The sequence below is a fragment of the Excalfactoria chinensis genome, chromosome 25 (genome assembly GCF_039878825.1).
Source record: "Excalfactoria chinensis isolate bCotChi1 chromosome 25, bCotChi1.hap2, whole genome shotgun sequence".
Taxonomy (NCBI): Eukaryota; Metazoa; Chordata; class Aves; order Galliformes; family Phasianidae; genus Excalfactoria; species Excalfactoria chinensis.
The window spans coordinates 574891-592448 of NC_092849.1; the positions used below are offsets into that span (position 1 = coordinate 574891).

The 17558-nt window shown below is 55.7% G+C and overlaps 1 protein-coding gene across 2 annotated transcripts; it reads right to left on the reverse strand.

The window, feature by feature from the left end:
• Positions 1-2031: 2031 nt before the first annotated feature.
• PLEKHA2 (pleckstrin homology domain containing A2) lies at positions 2032-12766 on the reverse strand. 2 transcript variants are annotated; one of them, XM_072357125.1, is made up of 12 exons: positions 12637-12766; positions 9804-9967; positions 9151-9207; positions 8504-8552; positions 8320-8417; positions 7043-7189; positions 5616-5762; positions 5437-5505; positions 5258-5328; positions 4479-4542; positions 4293-4370; positions 2032-4136 (listed from the first exon to the last, which is right to left on the reverse strand). In XM_072357125.1, exons 2-12 carry the CDS (start codon positions 9942-9944, stop codon positions 3825-3827), a joined length of 1233 nt encoding a protein of 410 aa, XP_072213226.1. In that variant the 5' UTR covers positions 9945-9967; positions 12637-12766; the 3' UTR covers positions 2032-3824. The 2 variants fall into 2 exon arrangements, with proteins under 2 accessions (XP_072213226.1, XP_072213227.1); XM_072357126.1 differs by lacking the exon at positions 12637-12766 and adding an exon at positions 12281-12362.
• Positions 12767-17558: the final 4792 nt, after the last annotated feature.

Below are 17558 nucleotides of genomic sequence, written 5' to 3' on the forward strand. Positions count from 1 at the left end.
GTGAGATCTAACAGAGAGAGACTGTATTCCTTCTGAAGAATGTCACTTTCCTCTCTTTCAGGCTGGAAAAGCCGCAGTGCAGCAAAAAGAATCAGGATGTAAAAGTAATAATGTCTGCATATCATGAAAGAAATAGGTTTGGCAGTCTTTTAGTTGAGGTTTTGGTTTGTGTGATCGTACCAGCTACTGTATAGGCAAAACTTCAGAGTACCAGCAGGTACTGTTACTCTTCCCCAATAGCTACTTCAAAAAGACATTTGAAACGAGATGAAGAAAAACTATGGATCAGCTATTTTGCTTTGGAAATAGAAGAACCTGAGGGCTTCAGCCATGGCACAGAGTGCGTGCAGTACTGAAGTGAGCAGAGGCCACAAGCGACTGCATGCACACAAAAGAGGAAGCTCTGCCAGATGCAGTTTGAGAACTTACCGGGTTGAATAAAAACGGGAAAAGGAAGCTACAGCGAGATACAGGCAGCCAGAACCAGACACAAAATCCGTATATGCAAAAATCCAGTAAGATTTGACTTAAAATACAGCAGATGTATGCTTTCCATTCTCTCGGAGTTCTGCAAATTGAGCACCTTCCACTTGCTCGCAGTTAGCTGACTTCTGTCTGTTACTTCTACTTCTGTCCTCCTGTGGAACTGCAAAAGGTTTCAGTCTGGCAGGGAATTAATTGTGCCTGTTCTAGTTTTGCTTTGTGGTTTATTGCAACAACTCCTCCTCTCTGGGGAATGGGATTTATATCCCATTTAGGTCACAAGTAGTCTGAGTTTGGCAGCTTTGAATGGGTCTCAGGCAGTGGGGTGAAGTGGGGGGAGCCTTCATTATAAAACTACCACATTCTTCAGCCTAGTGGAACAACAGGGCTGGAGAGCCCGTGGTGGGAAAAAGAAATTAATTTGTGAGCCAGAAAGAGAAATATAATAATCCTGTGTGTAAAAGCCCATCATCATTAACATCTCCCCGTGTTCTCAGCCCAGCAGCTGCCAGCTCACAGCAGGGACTCGCATTCCTTCTATGTGTGAGGCTGTCATTAAGTACAGTGAGGGGTACCCGGGGCACTGCTGATACCCTTCATTGTGCCCTTGTAGTCAGCAAGGCAGAATTCAATGGAGCTTCCTTGGCTGCAGGGATTCAGCACATCCAGGCCAGGATCTGAACTTCTTTGCTCTGCAGTTCCCACATAAAATTGCCTCTGTAGGATTTGAATAATATTACGTGATAGTTACTCTTAATTTTTTTTAATTGCTCTGAAATTAAAAGGGCTTCTGAGCATTTAGAAAAAAGAAATAGGGCTCACTTATTATCTTCACTTAATAACAGATACAGAGATTTACATTCGTTAGCTGCTACAGAGAGTTACATCGCATGAGGGGTTAGATTACACGAGCTTTAGGTCTGACTTTATTCTCACATCAAGTGTGCTTCCCTGCTTTTAACTCCCATTGTGAGCGGGGCTAATGGAAAACATTTCAAAGCAAATTTGGGTGGAGGAGTTCTCTCCTTGTAGAATGTCTGGCACCGTAAACGAAGGAGTGAATTTACTTCCTGGCTGCGCCTTCCCGGTGCGCTGTTGTGGCTGAGCGCTGCACGGCCGCATGCAAAGAGCGGAGGCGCCCACGAAGCAGCGGCTGCTGATTAAAACGCTGCTCTCACAGCTCGACCGGGTTGTTGTGGGGCAGCGCTCAACCCCGTGGATCCCACTGACCCTGAGCAAAGCGCTCTGCGGTCCCACAGCCCCGGGGCACTGTCTGGCACTCGGTCTGACGCTGCCGATAGCATCTGTCTGAGCGCAGCCCACGTTCCGCCAAGCTCTTTGTACCTCCAAAATGAAACCCTCCACGCCTCCGAAGTGTGGGGGAATCGGTGGTGCCTGCAGGGCTCCCTTTGCAGCGTTCAGAAAGCAAAGGCATCAGGAGAAGGCATCAGGTGTGCGTGCCTGCTGTGTGCCAACAAACTGCCCCCAAATGCCTTCACTTCCCTCCACCGTTCCTCTTATCAAGCACAGCACAGAGAGCCCGGAAAAGCACTTGGGGTTTCCTTCTTTATTTACAAAGGGGCAAAAAGAGAGTTCCATCTGCAGCCAAAACTCACCCGCAGGCTGAGGGACCCCCTGGCCCTAAGAGCACTTGCAGCACCGCTGGGAACCATTTGGGCATTGTCATATAAAGGAGCAAACCCACTCTCACATCACTCCCCATATAAACACCTCCCCCCCCCCCTCCCCTTCCTCCCCCAGAGCCTGCACACATCTCCCACCAATGCATCATTGCTGTCCCAGAGATGAGGAGGGTGGGAATGGGAGAAGAGAGAGTGTTGCAACAAGCACTGCAGCCACAGGTAGCCACCTTTCTGGATAATTAACATTAATTGTGCAACGAGCTTCTTCTCCACCATCCCAGGCCTGAGGAAACTTTGCAATTGCCAAGCAACACGGCTTGGTGCTGCGTTTGAAGCCTTGCACAAAGGAGCCATCGTTTAATGGGTTCCCAAAATGAGGTCAGAGCACCAACATCACCCAGTGCTGTGAGTGACAGCCCAAAACCTCCAGGGAACAGAACACCAAACCAGCAAGCAGAGGTCAGGCTGAAGGCAAAAACAAAGGAAAAAGGCCAAAAGTAACAGCGTAACCAAGACTTCTACGATTAAATAACAAATATTAACATCCTCCCAGTACTATTTGCATTGCTTTCCACTCGTTTCCATTGTTTCAGTGTTCTCCAGCACCCCTGCACAAAGCTGCTCTTGCCCCCTGATCTCTGGGGGGGGGGGTCTCATTCACCATCCCTCGCTGTACAAAATATACCTGCAGCTGCTTCTCCATAGGTCACAACAGACACGTGGGAAAGCAAAGTAATGCCATCTGACAACATGCTGCCATGTTAGGCTGACTTTGCAGAGCACAGAAGACATAATTACCAGAAGGAAAAAGGAGAACAACAACAACAACAAAAAAGATAACTACACAAAGCAAAGGGACACTTTGCTAACTGCAGAGCGCTCCAGCACTGCTGGGATTGCAATGCAGCCCCACTCCTGCTGCCCTGATCCTTCAGCTGCAGTGCACGTTTGGGCAGCTCAGCTCCAGCACTGCTATGGTGCACTGGGAGGGAAAGCAGAGCCCCTGAGTGCACCCAGCACTGCTTGCAGCACCCATGGCATCCCACATGTGCTGTTGGGGTGAAGGCATCAAACAATCCCTCCCTGGGGAAGACTTGCATTTTCCATGTGCTGTGTGTCACACCTCCCACAGGAGGATATTTGCTTATGGAAATGACCGGCTCACACTGCTAAGAAAGGTTCTTCTCGTTTTCATTCTGAGTCAGTACGGGGTGGTTGGACGAGTCTCCCAGGGTTCATCTACATGCTCAGCTTTTGTTGCTTTGTGCTCACGGCATTTCACTCAGACAGGTCTTTTTGGTGCATAACAAACCCCAGAACAACCTGAGAATACCTCAGCTCCGGTCACCACTGTCCCCCAGGAGCAGCACACCTCGCTGGGGTGTAACAATGGCTACAGGTATGAAAGGAGGCAGGTAGATACCGCTGGATGTGCTGGTACCCCATCAGTCGGGCAACACATGGAGCTGATCTCCAAGAAACATCATCCACACTTCAGGCTGCAGCACAGCTCCTGCTCCGTGCTGGGGAAGACTGAGTGGCACAGAAAGGAGATGAGCATTTTTTCCAAAGTGGGAAAAGGCCACGTCACCCCCCTCGTGCTTCCAAGCCTTCCTGCACTGTCTTCCATGTTTGGTGCTTGGGGAGAAACGATGCCACACACCCACACGGGGGGCACAACATGGGGCAGAGGCACCATCAGACGTCAGAGGTCCGGATGCTGTCATCATCCAGGTCGAAAGGGAACGCCTTCTCTTTGGGGTGCTGTGGCTCTGAGCGGTGCCGCAGGCGCTGACCTGGCACAGGAGCTCCATCGCGCTCTGTCAGCGCTGGTACAAACACTGAATCCCTGCTGGGAACCTCGGGCTGCCTCCTGGTGTGTGGCACCGGTGTCCAGGGCTGCCAGGAGGTGGCGGGGGCCTTGCAAGGTGCTCTCCTCTCCTGTGGCTGTGATGGCACCGAGCTGCACCCAGGCTTGGTCATGGAGCAGGAGCGCATGAAGGAGATCTCCTGCAGGGAGCGAATGTTGGTTGGTTTCTCTTTGCTTCAGGAGCCACCTGAATAGCCCTGGGACCACAGCCAGGGCCACAGCTGCATGCTTTGCAGCTCATAAGTTGGCAGAATTATTGCTAGATGCCAAATAGGACACAGATGGGTGTGACCTACCCTCGGACGGGTCTTCAGGGCCTGCACTGCCCCTGTGATAGCACGGATCCAGCTGTGCATGTCCTCTGGACTGTCTGCCTGTGGGATGGGAGGAGCAATGCCCAGAGCTCACCCTGCTCCAATGCAGGAGCTCCACCAGGAATGACTCCAGCAGAGCCCTGTGCCCACTGCCACCCTACCCCGTACCTGGATGTAGAAGGTCCTGGAGCTTGTGATGATCTCAAAGAGGTTGTCCCGCATCAGGAGGTCACTGAAACAATGAGAAAGGGCCACTGGTACCCTGATGCCATGGTGGGTAGCAAAAGGCCACGTACGTTCTTATAACTGGAGAGTATGGGGGCACATTCACGGGCTGGTCTCATCAGGAGAGGTGAATCTATGTTAATATATTCTATTTGTACTCCAGCTAACAAGGTTTGTTTTCTCACTGTAACTCTTCCAGTTTGATTTAATCATCATCCGCTCTGAACAAATGGTTCCTAAGATGCTATGCAGCCAGCTGTGATGGTGCAGGGAATACGCCTGTGCGTGGCTCCCAGATGCCTCAGGAACACCTCTGCTCTGCTGCCACACAGTGCTATGCACTGAGCAGCTCTGTGCACTCCCTCCATTGGGAGATAAGCGCTGTGTGAGCACACCCTGCACACAGATGGCTATCAGTGGGGTGGAGAGCAGCTGCAATATCCTGCGTCCCAGCACCCCCGCCTTCACCTGGGGACTGATGGAACATGGGTTTCTTAAAGTAAAACACAACCAAGATGTCTGCAGGGTGTCAGGGAAAGCAAGGAGTGGTGCCTGGCACATGGGGATAACACCAGAGAGCTGCAGGAAATGGGAGCCATGCATCCTCCATGCATCAGCTGGAGTGTTCCCAAAGGGGAAATTCAAGATGTGAAGGGGATTTGGGATGGGGCTGGCAGCCAGACCCCCACTCCCCCCCCGCTGTGGCCCCATGGAAGCCTTACCCAGATTTGACCAGGCACTCATGGGTCTTGCAGATGTCCTTCAGCAGGATGGAACGAAGCGGCTCCTTGTCCTGCGGGATGAGATGGGCTGCATTGGGATCACCGTTCCATTGGGACACAGCGGTCCCAAGTGCTCAGCTCCAGCATGGCTGACTGCAGGCAGGACAGGGGCTGCTCACCTGCTCACATTTGTAGTAACTGATGGAGAACTCATCGAGGACAAAGTAACGGCGCTTCCAGCTCTTCCTCTGGAAAACAAAGGGGACCACTCAGTGTTGGTCTCCAGACTCCACACCAGGGATGCCCTGGAGGCACCCAGAGCATCCCCAACCTGAGGGAGCAGCCCTCACTCACTCACCACGTTGCCCTGCTTCACACAGAAGCCACTCTTGATGGCAGGTGGCCCGGCGGGTGGCTTGGTGGCTGAGGTGGGGATGTAACTCTGTGAGCGGCGCAGCAGCGGGTGTGCAGTCAGGTCGCTGCTCTCTGCTCCATCCCCACCATTCTGCAAATGGGAGCATCATGGTTATTGGGGAGAGCAAGCCAAAGCATGCCCTGGGCACAGCGCTGCATGCAAAGGTCTCATTGCTGCTCCCAGGCACAAACACCTTAACCTGCCTCCATGCTCTTATGGCCAAGCTGCTATTCCCCTGTGGGAAACCGGATGCTTGTAGCCCAGGTAGGAACACCATGATGTCCCCACCCAGCACAGATTGTAGCTGAGTTCAAACATCGGTGCTCAGCTCCTTCCAGCCCCTTCCTTCTGCTCTCAGTCTGAGGTTTGCACATTGCCATAGCAGCCACTGCTGGCTCACGCCCGCACCACCCTTATATGGCACCGTGTGGTTAAACCAGTGACCGCCCTGTGTTCACACTGATCCTTCCAGCACCTTCAAGACAGTGCTTTGGTTTTCCCAGTACAAGGATCAGCAGCAGTTAAGCCACTTCAAGCTGCAGCGGGCAGCATGGGGTGCTTGGTGGATCTGTGCAAACCCCCATTGAGCAGCTCCCCATGCCCCCAAACCACATCCCTGTGCACCAAACCACCTCCTTGTGAACGTTGGGCACATCTGCAGCACCCACCCCAGGAGCTGAATAGGTGATGCTGCTGTGTGCTGGGGGTGGTGGGAGCAGGGCTCCCCAATGCAGCCACTGAACTGTGCAGGGATGGCTCCAGGAAACCATGAGCGTGCCCAGGAAGTGGCAATGGGAGTAGCAGCCATCTCCCCTCAGGGTACACAGTGTGCACTGAAAATAGCCCAGCAGCTGATGTGCTGCCTCTAAAAACATCTCTGCAAAAAAAAAAAGGGGGGGGAAAATGCCAGGAGAGGGCTGAGGATGGGGGGCTGTTGGTGGGAAGAGTGGCTGTTGCCCCCCAGCACAAGCAGTGGAGGTCTGGAAGGAGGCAGTGCCACAGGGTGGGCAGGGAGCAGAGGGTGCCCTCCTCCTCACGCTGCCACATCTCATCACTCCTCAGTGTGAGACACAGCAGAGATGCTCGAGGTGCTGAGAGCAGCTATTTATATACCCTGAGTGGGAAGGCATTGCAGGCACAGCGCTGCTTTCCAGAACCCAAAGTGCAAAGCAGCCTCCAGCATCACGACCAGGAACAGCCTCCCCCAGAGCTTTGTGCTGTGCCAGGGCAGGCACACACCAAGCACTCCTGGGCTGTTTCTCGTCCTCCCACACCTTCCCAGCTGGACACCAGCTGAAGCACACCAGTACCCCATCCTTGGGAACACCAGCATGGGATACCCCAGCAGTGCAGCAGCGCCCACAGCTCACCTGGCTGATGGAGATGGGGGTGTGCACCACCACCCCACCTATGATTTCAGTCTTGTAGGCCACCGGGGGCTTCCTGTCCTGTGCCTGCAGCACTGCTGGGGGCTTTGCGACCTCAGTGGTGGGGGGTGCAGCACCACCCTTAGGGACCTGTGAAAGGAGGGAAGGGAGTGATGGCCACAGACCCATGGGCACCTCCACGTTTGTGCTCCCAGCCAAAATGCAGCCACGGCCCTTTAAAAAACATCAATGGGGCCGACAGCCCAATTAGGGAAGGTGTGGCCCCAACCCTGGTGGTTCACAGGAGGCACCCAGATGAGAGGTGGTGAATAATTCAGCATCACCCCACAGGAGTCTGCCATCAGCCTGGTGCATTTGTGGGACAATCGCTCCTTTAATTGTCCCCGCTCTACTTCCAGCCAAGGCTTAATGATGAGCGCTCATCTGCCTAATGAGGCCAGGCTTCAGCACGGTCCGTGGGGATGCAGCAGATGGATGGGCACTCTGCACACCTGATGCCATGCACTGAGCACCAGCATTGCAAGCAGCCCCATGCCCAGCACCCACCTACCCCAGCTCAGCTCTGCACAGCTGTGCCGGGGAGCTGCAGGAAGCAGTTTCACAATGCACACATGAGGATATTGCATGCAGGCAGCAGCTGCAGCTCCTGTCAGCCTCCATCGCATGGCACGGTGCAATGGTGTGGCAGGAATGAGCTCCCCATGCAGAACAGAGCGGAGCAGCACTGAGCTGCCTCTGTCACCATCACAGAGCCGTGTGCTCTGCACCACATGCATGCACAGTGCAGAAACACAGGAACCGAGTGGTGCACACAGAGCAGAAGTCTCTAACAGAAGAGGAAGCTGAGCCTGGCACCGGGAGCAGCACCCAAACCGCTGCCCCTGCTCCTGTCCCAGCACAGCCTGCACTGGGCTGGAAGGACACAGGGGTGTCCTGGGTACACAGCACCCAAATGCTCCCGGCACACGGCCGCTGCTGACGGAGCGCTGCACACAGAGCACAGATGGTGCTTTGTGCTGCACATCCATCCCTCACTGCCCACAGCTCCAGGCTGCAGACACCACCGGCTGCTGGGTCAGCGCTCATCACTTCACGGCTGCATGAACAGTGCAGAAAATGAGAGGAGACTGCGGGCAAAGCCCTGGAATCCAGGCACAGCCTGCCCTGCATGGCCCTCCAACAGCACAATGCACAGCGTTCCAGGAAGGACGGGAACTCAGCACAGCACAGAAGCACGAGAAAGGAGCCCTGTGACCCACCGTGATCTTGCTGGCACGGTTGAGAGCCTCCACCCAGTCCTGCAGGTCCTTCTGGTCGCTGGCTTGCAGGAAATAGCGCTGGGACAGAGCATTGATCACTGCCAGGGAAAGGGCTGAGAGTCAGGAACCCCCTCCATGTGTATCAGGGGCACTGCAACCACAAACCCCGCATCTCCCCACTCACCAAAGCAGAACGGAGTTTTGGGTTTCTGTTTCGGGGTGGCAATGCTGACCTGCAGAGCAAATTAAAGGGATAGGATCAGCACCAACGCTGTGGACATGCTGGGAAGCTTTCAAGGCCCTGAACGTTCAGGTTTCTGCCAGACTAATGCAGTCACTCTTGTCAGCAATTAAGGAAATTGAAGGAAAATAGCAGTGGTTTCTCCCTGAAGTGGAGGAATCGTTTATATAAGAATCACATCCCCCAGGGCTCCCAGCACAGCACTCATGGGGTATTATTCTGACGGACTTCCTCCTTCCCAGCCAGTCCGTAATGCTTCACGTCTGTTTTCTCCAGCAAAGCCCTATTTTTTGGCACACACACAGAATTGGGACTCAGAGCCCCCGGCACAAACGTAGCCCAGCACTTTGTGCCCAAACTTTGTCCTACAGCAATTTCCACTCCGACTACCATGTCTATAATTTAGAAACGCGGCTCCTTCCGCCATTGGAAGGCTCAGCCCCACAGCATTGCTTCATCTGGGCTTAATTTATATATCATGACTCAGCAGAACAGAGGGATCCGCTCCCTTCCCTCCCGGCTCTGCTGCCCCAGCCCACAGCACGCTCACACCATGCAGCCCCAGCTGCACAGTGGCCACAAGGCCTTACCTTGGAGATGTAGGTGAGCTGCAGAGAGCCAACGGCGCCCGCTCCCATCGCCAGGTTCTGCAAAGCACACAACAGAAGGGAGGTGAGGGCAGAAGGCAGAGGAGACCCAGGGTCAACATTGCTGCTGCGGGCTCAGGGTGCAGCCAAACGCATGCAAATGAGAACTCTGCTTTATTTGCTTTGGATGCAACTGTAAAGAGATGCAGAGTTCAGGACTGCTGGTGACCGGGCTGCTAATAGATACAATCCCACTGCTCTGCTGCTTCCTTGGAAAGCCCAGCGGAGTAACCAGGGCTACTTGGAGGGGATGAATTGCTTCCAGATGTGGCCGTGCTCAGCACCGCTATGTGGCTTTACCCCAAGCAAGCAAAGCCCAATGTGTCCCCACAGACCTCACCAGGCTTTGGAAGGGGCTGCAGCAGTGGAAAATTCAACCCCAAGCTTGGAAAACAAAACGAGCAGAAGCAATAGATGGGGGGAAAAACCCTACCCACGTGCTTCATGCAGAAGTATTGCCACCCATTATACCACAGTGGAATGGGCACAAGCGTGACACCGTGCTGTCCCCAGGACCTGGCTGTGCCACACATCCCACAGCACATGGATAGCTCAGCCTCAAGGGGATCTGGGGGGGGCCCAGCCCTGAGCCCTACCTGCGGGTTGTCCATGTACCACAGCAGGCAGTTGGCCTGAGTGTCCAGGATGAAGTAGCGTCGCAGGAATTTGCCACAGGTCTCATTTTCCTCAATGTCCAGGAACCCACAGATACGGTTCTGTCGGTCCAAGTACGGCATGCCGGGCTCCTTCTGGCATCACCCTGCAGGAGGGACGGGCAGGAGCAGTGAGTGCTGTGCTGCTAAAGGCAGCCCCCAACTTCTGCTGCCTCTCCTGGGTCTCCACAGCGCATGGAGAGCAGAATGAAACTGCTCCCTCTGCACATTCGTGCTGTGGGGAAGCTGCCAGGCAAACACAGAAGTCATCCAGCGTGCTTCTGTGATGAGAAGGGAGAGCAGGGTGACTGCATCACCAAAGTAAAGCTTCCCAGCCCATCTGCGCCGCTCCAAGAACTCCAGCACTGCAGCCAGAAGGGATGGACTGTGCTGAGTGACAGCCCAGTGCTGCCCCATAGGACTACAGAGCAGCTGCAAGAGGCTGGAATGGGAAGCGTGAGGACCCTGGGGACCGCTGACCAAAAGCAGCACTGGGGGCTACAGAGAGCCAGAGTACACTCCCAGGAAATGTCCAACAATGTGCAGCTCCAGCAGGAAGTGTGAGCTGTGCAATGCAGAGTCAGCAGGGACAGCTATGGGCAGTGCCCTCATGGTGCTGTGAGCACCAGCATCCCCATGGAGCAGAGCAAAGCCCCACTGCCAGGCAGGAGCTGTGGGCACCGCTCAGCCCAGCAGAGCCCCGTGGTTGAGGGCCAGAAGGTGGAGGCCATGGTGATGAACGACGCAGGTTGGGGTTGGTGTGGTTTGGACAGCAGAAGGGAAGGTGACTTGTGCAGGTGCCAGAAGGAGGCCACACAAACAAAATATCTCATGCAGAAAAGGAGGAAATGCTATTTTTGAGCCCAATAGCTGCAGTGGAGTGGCAAGCGTTGTGCAAGAGCTGCGGTGCAGCTGTGTAGCAGAGGTGGGAGTAAAGGTGACAACCTGTCCTCAGGCCTCAGAGCCCCACGTCAGCGCATCAGAGATGGGTATCACAGCTCTGCTGGGGGAAACGGTGCTGCTTCAGTAGGAAGGGCTGTTTCAAAACAGCACATCTGCCCCGACACAAAGGGCATGTGGGCGCTTCACACTTCACTGCTTTTTTTGTGGCTTTATTTTTTGTGGGGTCGGGGAGGACACATGAAACAGATTCCCAAGTGACTTCAGCAGCACCCAAACGATCAGACAGAGCTTCCTGAATCACCTCCTGCAGCAAGCAAGAAAAAACGGAGATTTCTTCCTACAGAATGGAAGGGACTGGGCTCTCCTATGGCTTTTGGGGTTGGTTTGGGGATGATCACCCAGCTCCCCCCACCTAGGACACAATGCAGCTCCTCACCTCTCCCCTTTGCCATCCCGCATTAACAGAGCATACAAACAGCTCAGCTTTTCCACGAGCTGACCTCGGGTTGCACCTGGATATGCAAAACCCATCGAGCAGAGGAGATAACGATCGCTCCAAAGTGCCTTCGGGACAGCGCTGGATTCCCGCTTTGAAAGCAGGAGCCGTCCCCGCCCTCACTGGGAGCCCACCGCTCCCAGCCCTCAGCACTCCACCACCGCCTGCTCACAGCCACCCGAATTGCACTTTTACATAGGAAAATGATGAAAGCAGCAGCTCCGGCTCTGTCAGCCTGCGGGCATCTGCTTCTGCTGCTCAGGAAGAGGCTCACTTTACACTAAACGTTTACTATTTACACAGCACTTTGTCAATCCAGAGTCTGAAATAATTGTACATGTTTGCTATAGGAAAGCCACAAGACTAAATCTGGAGGGTGAAGAATAAAAGGGACTGAACACATGAAGGACCACGCAGAAAACCAGCATCCATGAGGACGTGCAAACCCCCCCCCCCCCCCCCCCCGCATGGTATCCGATGGCTCCAGGACCTCATGTACAGCTCCCAGCACCAGCCTTTGCAGGAAGTATCCCTGGGACACTGACACTGTACTGAACCCCCTCCTGTTCTGCTGCCGGTGTTAGTGTGCAGCCACGGTCACTGTGCTGCGTGGACCCCCAGCAGCCCTGCACTCTGCACCGCGGCAGCGTTGGCTGCAGGCAGACCCTCAGCACCCCTCCCTGCAGTGCAGCCCATCGCGTCTGAGTCACAGCATCCCCCCCTCGCTCCAGACCCGTCTTTGCTGTCCCGGTGCCATCCGGGACACGGGACGCTGTATGTCACGAGGGCCCCACGCGGCGCCCGCAGCGGTGACAGCGTTACTTCCTCCTACCTGAAGCAGAGCACTCGCCCTACCAACACCTCTTTGGCAGCTGACACAGCGCAGACAGTACAGGAAGAGCCCGGCAACTCCTGCTAGGTGCAGGCATGTGCCTTAATGAAGCAATTAACCAGCTGCAAGCAGGCTGGGGTACGAGGATACGCAGATACAAAGCAACGAGGATACACTTCATCACCGTACCGAAAAACTCTGTCTGGAGAACGCACTTCCAACAGCAGCGGAGCGCAAATCCTCGCTGCGCTTTTGCTCCCAGTTCCGCCCAGCACAGCCCCGTCCCGTAGCGCCCCAAACTCCGCGCTACCTTCATCCCACCCCGCACCACCCCCTCGCTACAAACACTGACGTGCACGACCGCCGCAAAGCCCAGCACGGCGCGAGGCTCTCCCGTTCGATGGGTACCGCTGCTCCCAACTGCTGCGAGGGGATTTCACGCCGCGCAGAGCCCGCAACGCAGCAATAAGGGGACCTCCCCCCCTCCTCCGCTCGTGGGATGGGAGCTCCGCGGACAAAGCTTGACCCCTCCGCTCCGCACTCACCCCGCACCGCCGCTGTGCTGTCGGCCCCACGCATGACCGGGTTGGGGCTGCGCGCACGCCGAGCGGAGCCGCGCGGAGCCGCGGAGGAGGGCCGGGCGCGGAGGGGGTGTGCCCGCAGCTCCGCCGTCGCTTTTTTTCCGGGTTAATTACGTCTCCCATTAGCAAAGCCGGCCCCGGATGTGAGTGCGGGGCCTCGGGCGCCCGGGGGGTGCGGGTGCGCTGGGAGACGGCCGCTCCTCCGCACCTGCGGCGGTCCCCGGGGTCGGACCTGGGACTCCGCGTGGGAACGCGGCTCCGAGCGCCCGAAAAGGCTGTAACTCAGCCACCTCCACCTCCCCGGGTCCTTCCGAAGCTGCCCCGGCCGCTGTACAGAGGAGCGAGGGGGTTCGGTGCGAGGGGAGACGGCAGGTGCACGGCGTGGTCCTGTTTGACAGTCAGCCCCAGATCACCCGGCGCACCGTCACTGCTTTACCGACCCTTTCTCATGATGCAGAGGGAAAGATGCTGCTGCCATGAGCAAATACAAGAATGGAGGAAAGCGTGCATTTCAGGTCGTGAATTTCCCAAACTCCTGCATCAGGTCCAGGCTGCTCACTATTTCTTATTAGATCCAGGTCCTGTCAGCCCAGAGAGGCAAGTCTGGGAGTGCTCACACGTTTTCTCAGCAGTCTGGAGGCACACCCAGATTCTGCTTTGTGCACATGGATGGGAGAGGCTCAGCACAGCTCCCCTATTGATGTGGGGTGCATCAGGAACAGGAATTAGCACAAACTCAGCACCCCAGGGAGGGTCTGCGGACACCCATAGGGCACAGCCAGCCCTGTTCTGGGCAGCACACAGCCCCAGCCTGCAGCTCACTGCTGGTGCACCTTGGGGAGGGGGAAGGGGGGATAGGGGTTGCATTCACACATTCTAAGGCAAGATTAGTCTGAGGATGCAGTACTAGGCGTTAGATTCCCACCTCCCCACATACTTATACACTTCAGGGCTTGTTTTCTGAAGTGTTGGTAAGTAAACTCATTGCCTCACCCCAAGCATTTCCTATGGCCAGGGTCACTTTTAGAACAAAGGGTTCCCTCCCCCCCCCCCCCCCGACGTTACAGAAGATTGCCCAAATGCTGTTACTTAAACCATGCGTGTTCAGTTCTGTGTGTCTGCCTCAGGAGAGGGTTGAAACAACAGCATCAAAGCACAGTGCTGCCTGGAACCCGTGGCTGCAGCACAGAGCCCAGAGGTGCTGGACTTTAAGCATAGCCTTGGGCAGAGATGAGCTGCTCAGCTTGGATTCCAGCTCCTGCAATGCACAGCTTAGGAGAGCTGCAGATCAGAGCAGCAGGGCTCCAGTTGCAGGCATGTTGCATGCAGGAAGTCCTGTTTTCTCTGACCAGAGCTATGTTTGGCCCCAAAGCACTTTCTCCCCACGTGTCGAAACCGATCATGGTGCAGTGCATGGGGTGCATTGCTCACACAAGCAGTGGTGCTTTAAAAGGAGCTGTTTCTTCAAAATCCTCACACTGGGTTCTGCCACGGCTGTTTTCCCACCCCTGTCTCCAAATCCCAGCATCCAGCAGTCACGTGCATCACACAGCTCCCCTCTCTGCTGCTAGCTGGGGCTATGCTCCCACAATGGGGAGGGTCCATCCACCCGCCCTGCTGGGAGCTGCAGCCCCGAATGCATCACTCATTACATCAGGAGCAAAGAACTGTGACCTCCCTGCACATCTGCTGTCGGCAGGGCCATGGTTACAGCCTGGAACACCCAGATGGCCATTTGCCATTCCTGCTCAAGGGATGGGGATGGCATTTCTCCCCACAGCTCTCCCCATCCTTGCCTGCCAACAACTGCATCTCCCCCATCCCTGCCTGCTCCATAAGGACTAAACTGTTCCGTAGGGTATTTTTGTACAGGGGCACCTCTTGTCGACCTTGTGACTCACGGCAGGGCCTGGATCTGAGGCAGCTCAGTTTTCTATGGGCACAGTCACATGGCAGTTGGTCACACCAAGGCTCTTCCTTTATTTAGAGAGTCTTCAGTGCTCTTGATGGTTTTCACTGCTGCAGCCTGTCTGTGGGTACGAGCAATGCCCTGACCTTGCACGAGACCCCCAATAGCAGCAGAGCCATCAGGGCCTGGAGGTTCCATCATCCTCAATCCCTGCGTGCTGCAGGAAGGAGGGGAGCCCACAGGCACTGAGCACCTGGTGAGACACAGCCCAGCAATCTGCTGACACCCCACAGCCAGGGTGCATCCTTCTGCAAGCACTGACCCACATGGGACCCAACATTCCTGCTTTCCATAACTTCCAACCCTGCAAAACTCACCCAGTCGCCCTGGTAACATCCTGCAACATTAAGTTCCAAAGCTGAATCTGCATACAACAAATTATTTCTTCTCTTCTGTTTGAACTTGCCCTTTTTTTGTTTCAGTACCCGTTCCCTTTTCTTTCTTGTGCTCTCACTGAGGGGAACTCCCAGCACACAGCAGTGCTCTCAGTCAGCACTTTGCTGTCTCACCCTGCACACACTTCTTGTAGTTGGGTTCTCATTGCCCTCTCTGTGCTCCCTGCTGTCTCACCTGCAGCTGTTCCTGCATCACAGCAGCCTGGAGGGGGGTCAGGCTGCAGAAGGGGCACTTCTGATAGCCACAACCTGGCAGGTCCTTACAGCAGCACCTGTGGGACACACATACTCATTAGGGATTCAAAGTGAAAGCGTGGTGGAAAGAGGAAAAGCGAGATCTCCTGGAGGTGATGGTGACAACCAGAGTGTGGGTTAGTCACCAGAAAGGTGTTTAATCTCCCTGAGAGTGGCTCACCAAGCTGCATCCCAGGGTCAGAATAGGGACAGGTGCTGCCAGGGGTACCTCAAGATGGTTTCCTATGCTCAAGTAATGCAAAGAGCTGCACAGAACAAGCTCAGCACGTATTTCAGCTGATATCCAGCACATCCATGGTCTGTCTACAGGACAAAATTGTAAGCAGCCCCAGCCCAGCCCTAAGGTGTGGGTTCATGGCAGAGTGCTGGGAGTGGGGCCCAGGGCTGCCATGCACTGCAGTGATGCAGCCTTCCAGCAGCAGCCACGCTCCAATGAGTGCACATTCAAATCAGAGCCCTGGGAAGCACCATTGCTTTGGCTGGGTCCATTATCTCTCTGATTGATGGCTTTCCTGTAAATGAAAAACAGTGGCCAGGAATGTGGCTTTCAGCTGTAGTCTTTATTTGGGCAACATTACGTGCCACACTCCTGCTGAGCGATGCCTACACTACTGCACTGAGATGCTATGCCATGCCACCCCCATGGACGTGCCACCCCCTGGCCATACTGTGCCCGTCATGGCACACCCAGCAGCAGCGTCCCCACCAGCCCCACAGCCAGCAGGCAGGACAGCTGTGGCATCGTGGCTACCCCGGAGCTGCGTGAGCCCCGAGGCCCATTGCAGTCATCACTGAAGCAGCAGTGCAGGGTGACCCCCCCGGAGCTGCGCCGTGCCTGGTCACAGAAGGACTTGTAGGAGCAGGACTTGATGATGCTGTCTGCAAGGGAAGGCACAACACACAGGGTTAGGTGCTGCCGTGCAGCAGCCGTGCAGCAGGAGCACATCCCTCCAGCACACAGCTGAACTGCAGCGGGATGTGGTGGCAGCTTTGCAGCCCTGGCACGGACTTACTGGGAGCAGTGATGGTGGAACAGGCGTCTGCATACTGAGGGCAGCTGTGCGAGCCCTGCTTGTTGCAGTCGTTCTCGTTGGATGCGACGCATTTGTGGCATTTCAGTGCTGCACCTGCACAAGGGGAGGCAGTGCTGAGCCCTCTGCCTGCTGTGTGCTGTCTGCACCACGTGGGTGCAGCCCTCTCCCAGGTACAGCTCAAAGCAGCGTAAAACCTTCAACCTCTTGTCTTTTTTCTTTGTGCCAGATTTAATTGCAATGAGTGCCTGTGGAGGTGGGGTTTAGTGCACGCGTGTGCCATGCTATGCAGGCAGCTTCCCCCGTGTGTTGCACTGCACAGAGCTGCACCCATTGGCACTGCTCAGGGGCACTGCGCTGCAGAAGGGTGATGGGTGGATGTGTCACAGCAGTGACCCCCCCCCCCCCCCCAGGAGGAGCTCACAACGCTCCTGGGCTCTGTGCGGGTGGCGGAGCTCCGACCCTCCGTGGCTGCGGAGATCCCGCTCAGCTCAGGAACCGCCTGAGCAAATATGAAAGCACCGCTGTCGCTGTCTGATAGCGAGAGCCCTGAAATAACAGCGTTGCTTGGAATACATGCAGACGGAGCATCTCCGAAAAGCCCCGCTCTCACCAGAGCCGGGCCATCAGGAGGACAGCATGATTGTCACAGAGGTGGTTGAATTAATGCTTACGTCGGGAGGAAAACGTCCGCCCTCTTTGCTGGACGAGCAGAGCCCTCTCGCGGCACGCAGCGCCCGCTCAGCACCTTGTGCAGCGCGGAGCACGAACTGCTGCTTCCTCTCTTGGAAAGGAAAAAGTCCCCACGCGTGAGGGGATCGGACCCACACCGAGCACGGAGTGCGGAGCGGTACCTCTCACTTCTCCGCTCTGCCCGCTACAACCGCGGCTGCATTTCATCATCCCCTCGTTGCGAAGATCCCAACATCAGCGTGAGATGAGTGCAGCCCCGGCCTCCCCCCGCACCTCAGCGTTCTGGCACCGCGCACCCATTGCCTGCAGGGCGATGAGCAGCGCTGGGCGCTCCTCGGTCCTACATCGGAGCGGGGACTGTTCCCCTTCACGCTCTCCTGCGGGGACGGCAGCCGCAGTCACTTACCATCCAGCGCCAGGGAGGTGACGATGGTCAGAGCCAGGAGGGTCTTCAGGGGCGACATTGTCAGCAGTGCGCGCGCGGGGCACATAGCCTCTCTTTTGTCCCGAGGTCTTATGGTAATCTGCTTGGGCGATTGGATC

Bases quoted from the DNA above. Each gene is read 5' to 3' on its own strand.
- PLEKHA2 (XM_072357125.1), bottom strand. From the start codon at position 9,944: ATGCCGTACTTGGACCGACAGAACCGTATCTGTGGGTTCCTGGACATT. The intron at 7,190-8,319 runs GTGGGTCACAGG...CTCCTTTCACAG, and splicing joins ACCGTGCCAGCAAGATCACG to GTCCCTAAGGGTGGTGCTGC. The intron at 5,763-7,042 runs GTGAGCTGTGGG...TCCCATTTGCAG, and splicing joins CCCCCATCTCCATCAGCCAG to AATGGTGGGGATGGAGCAGA.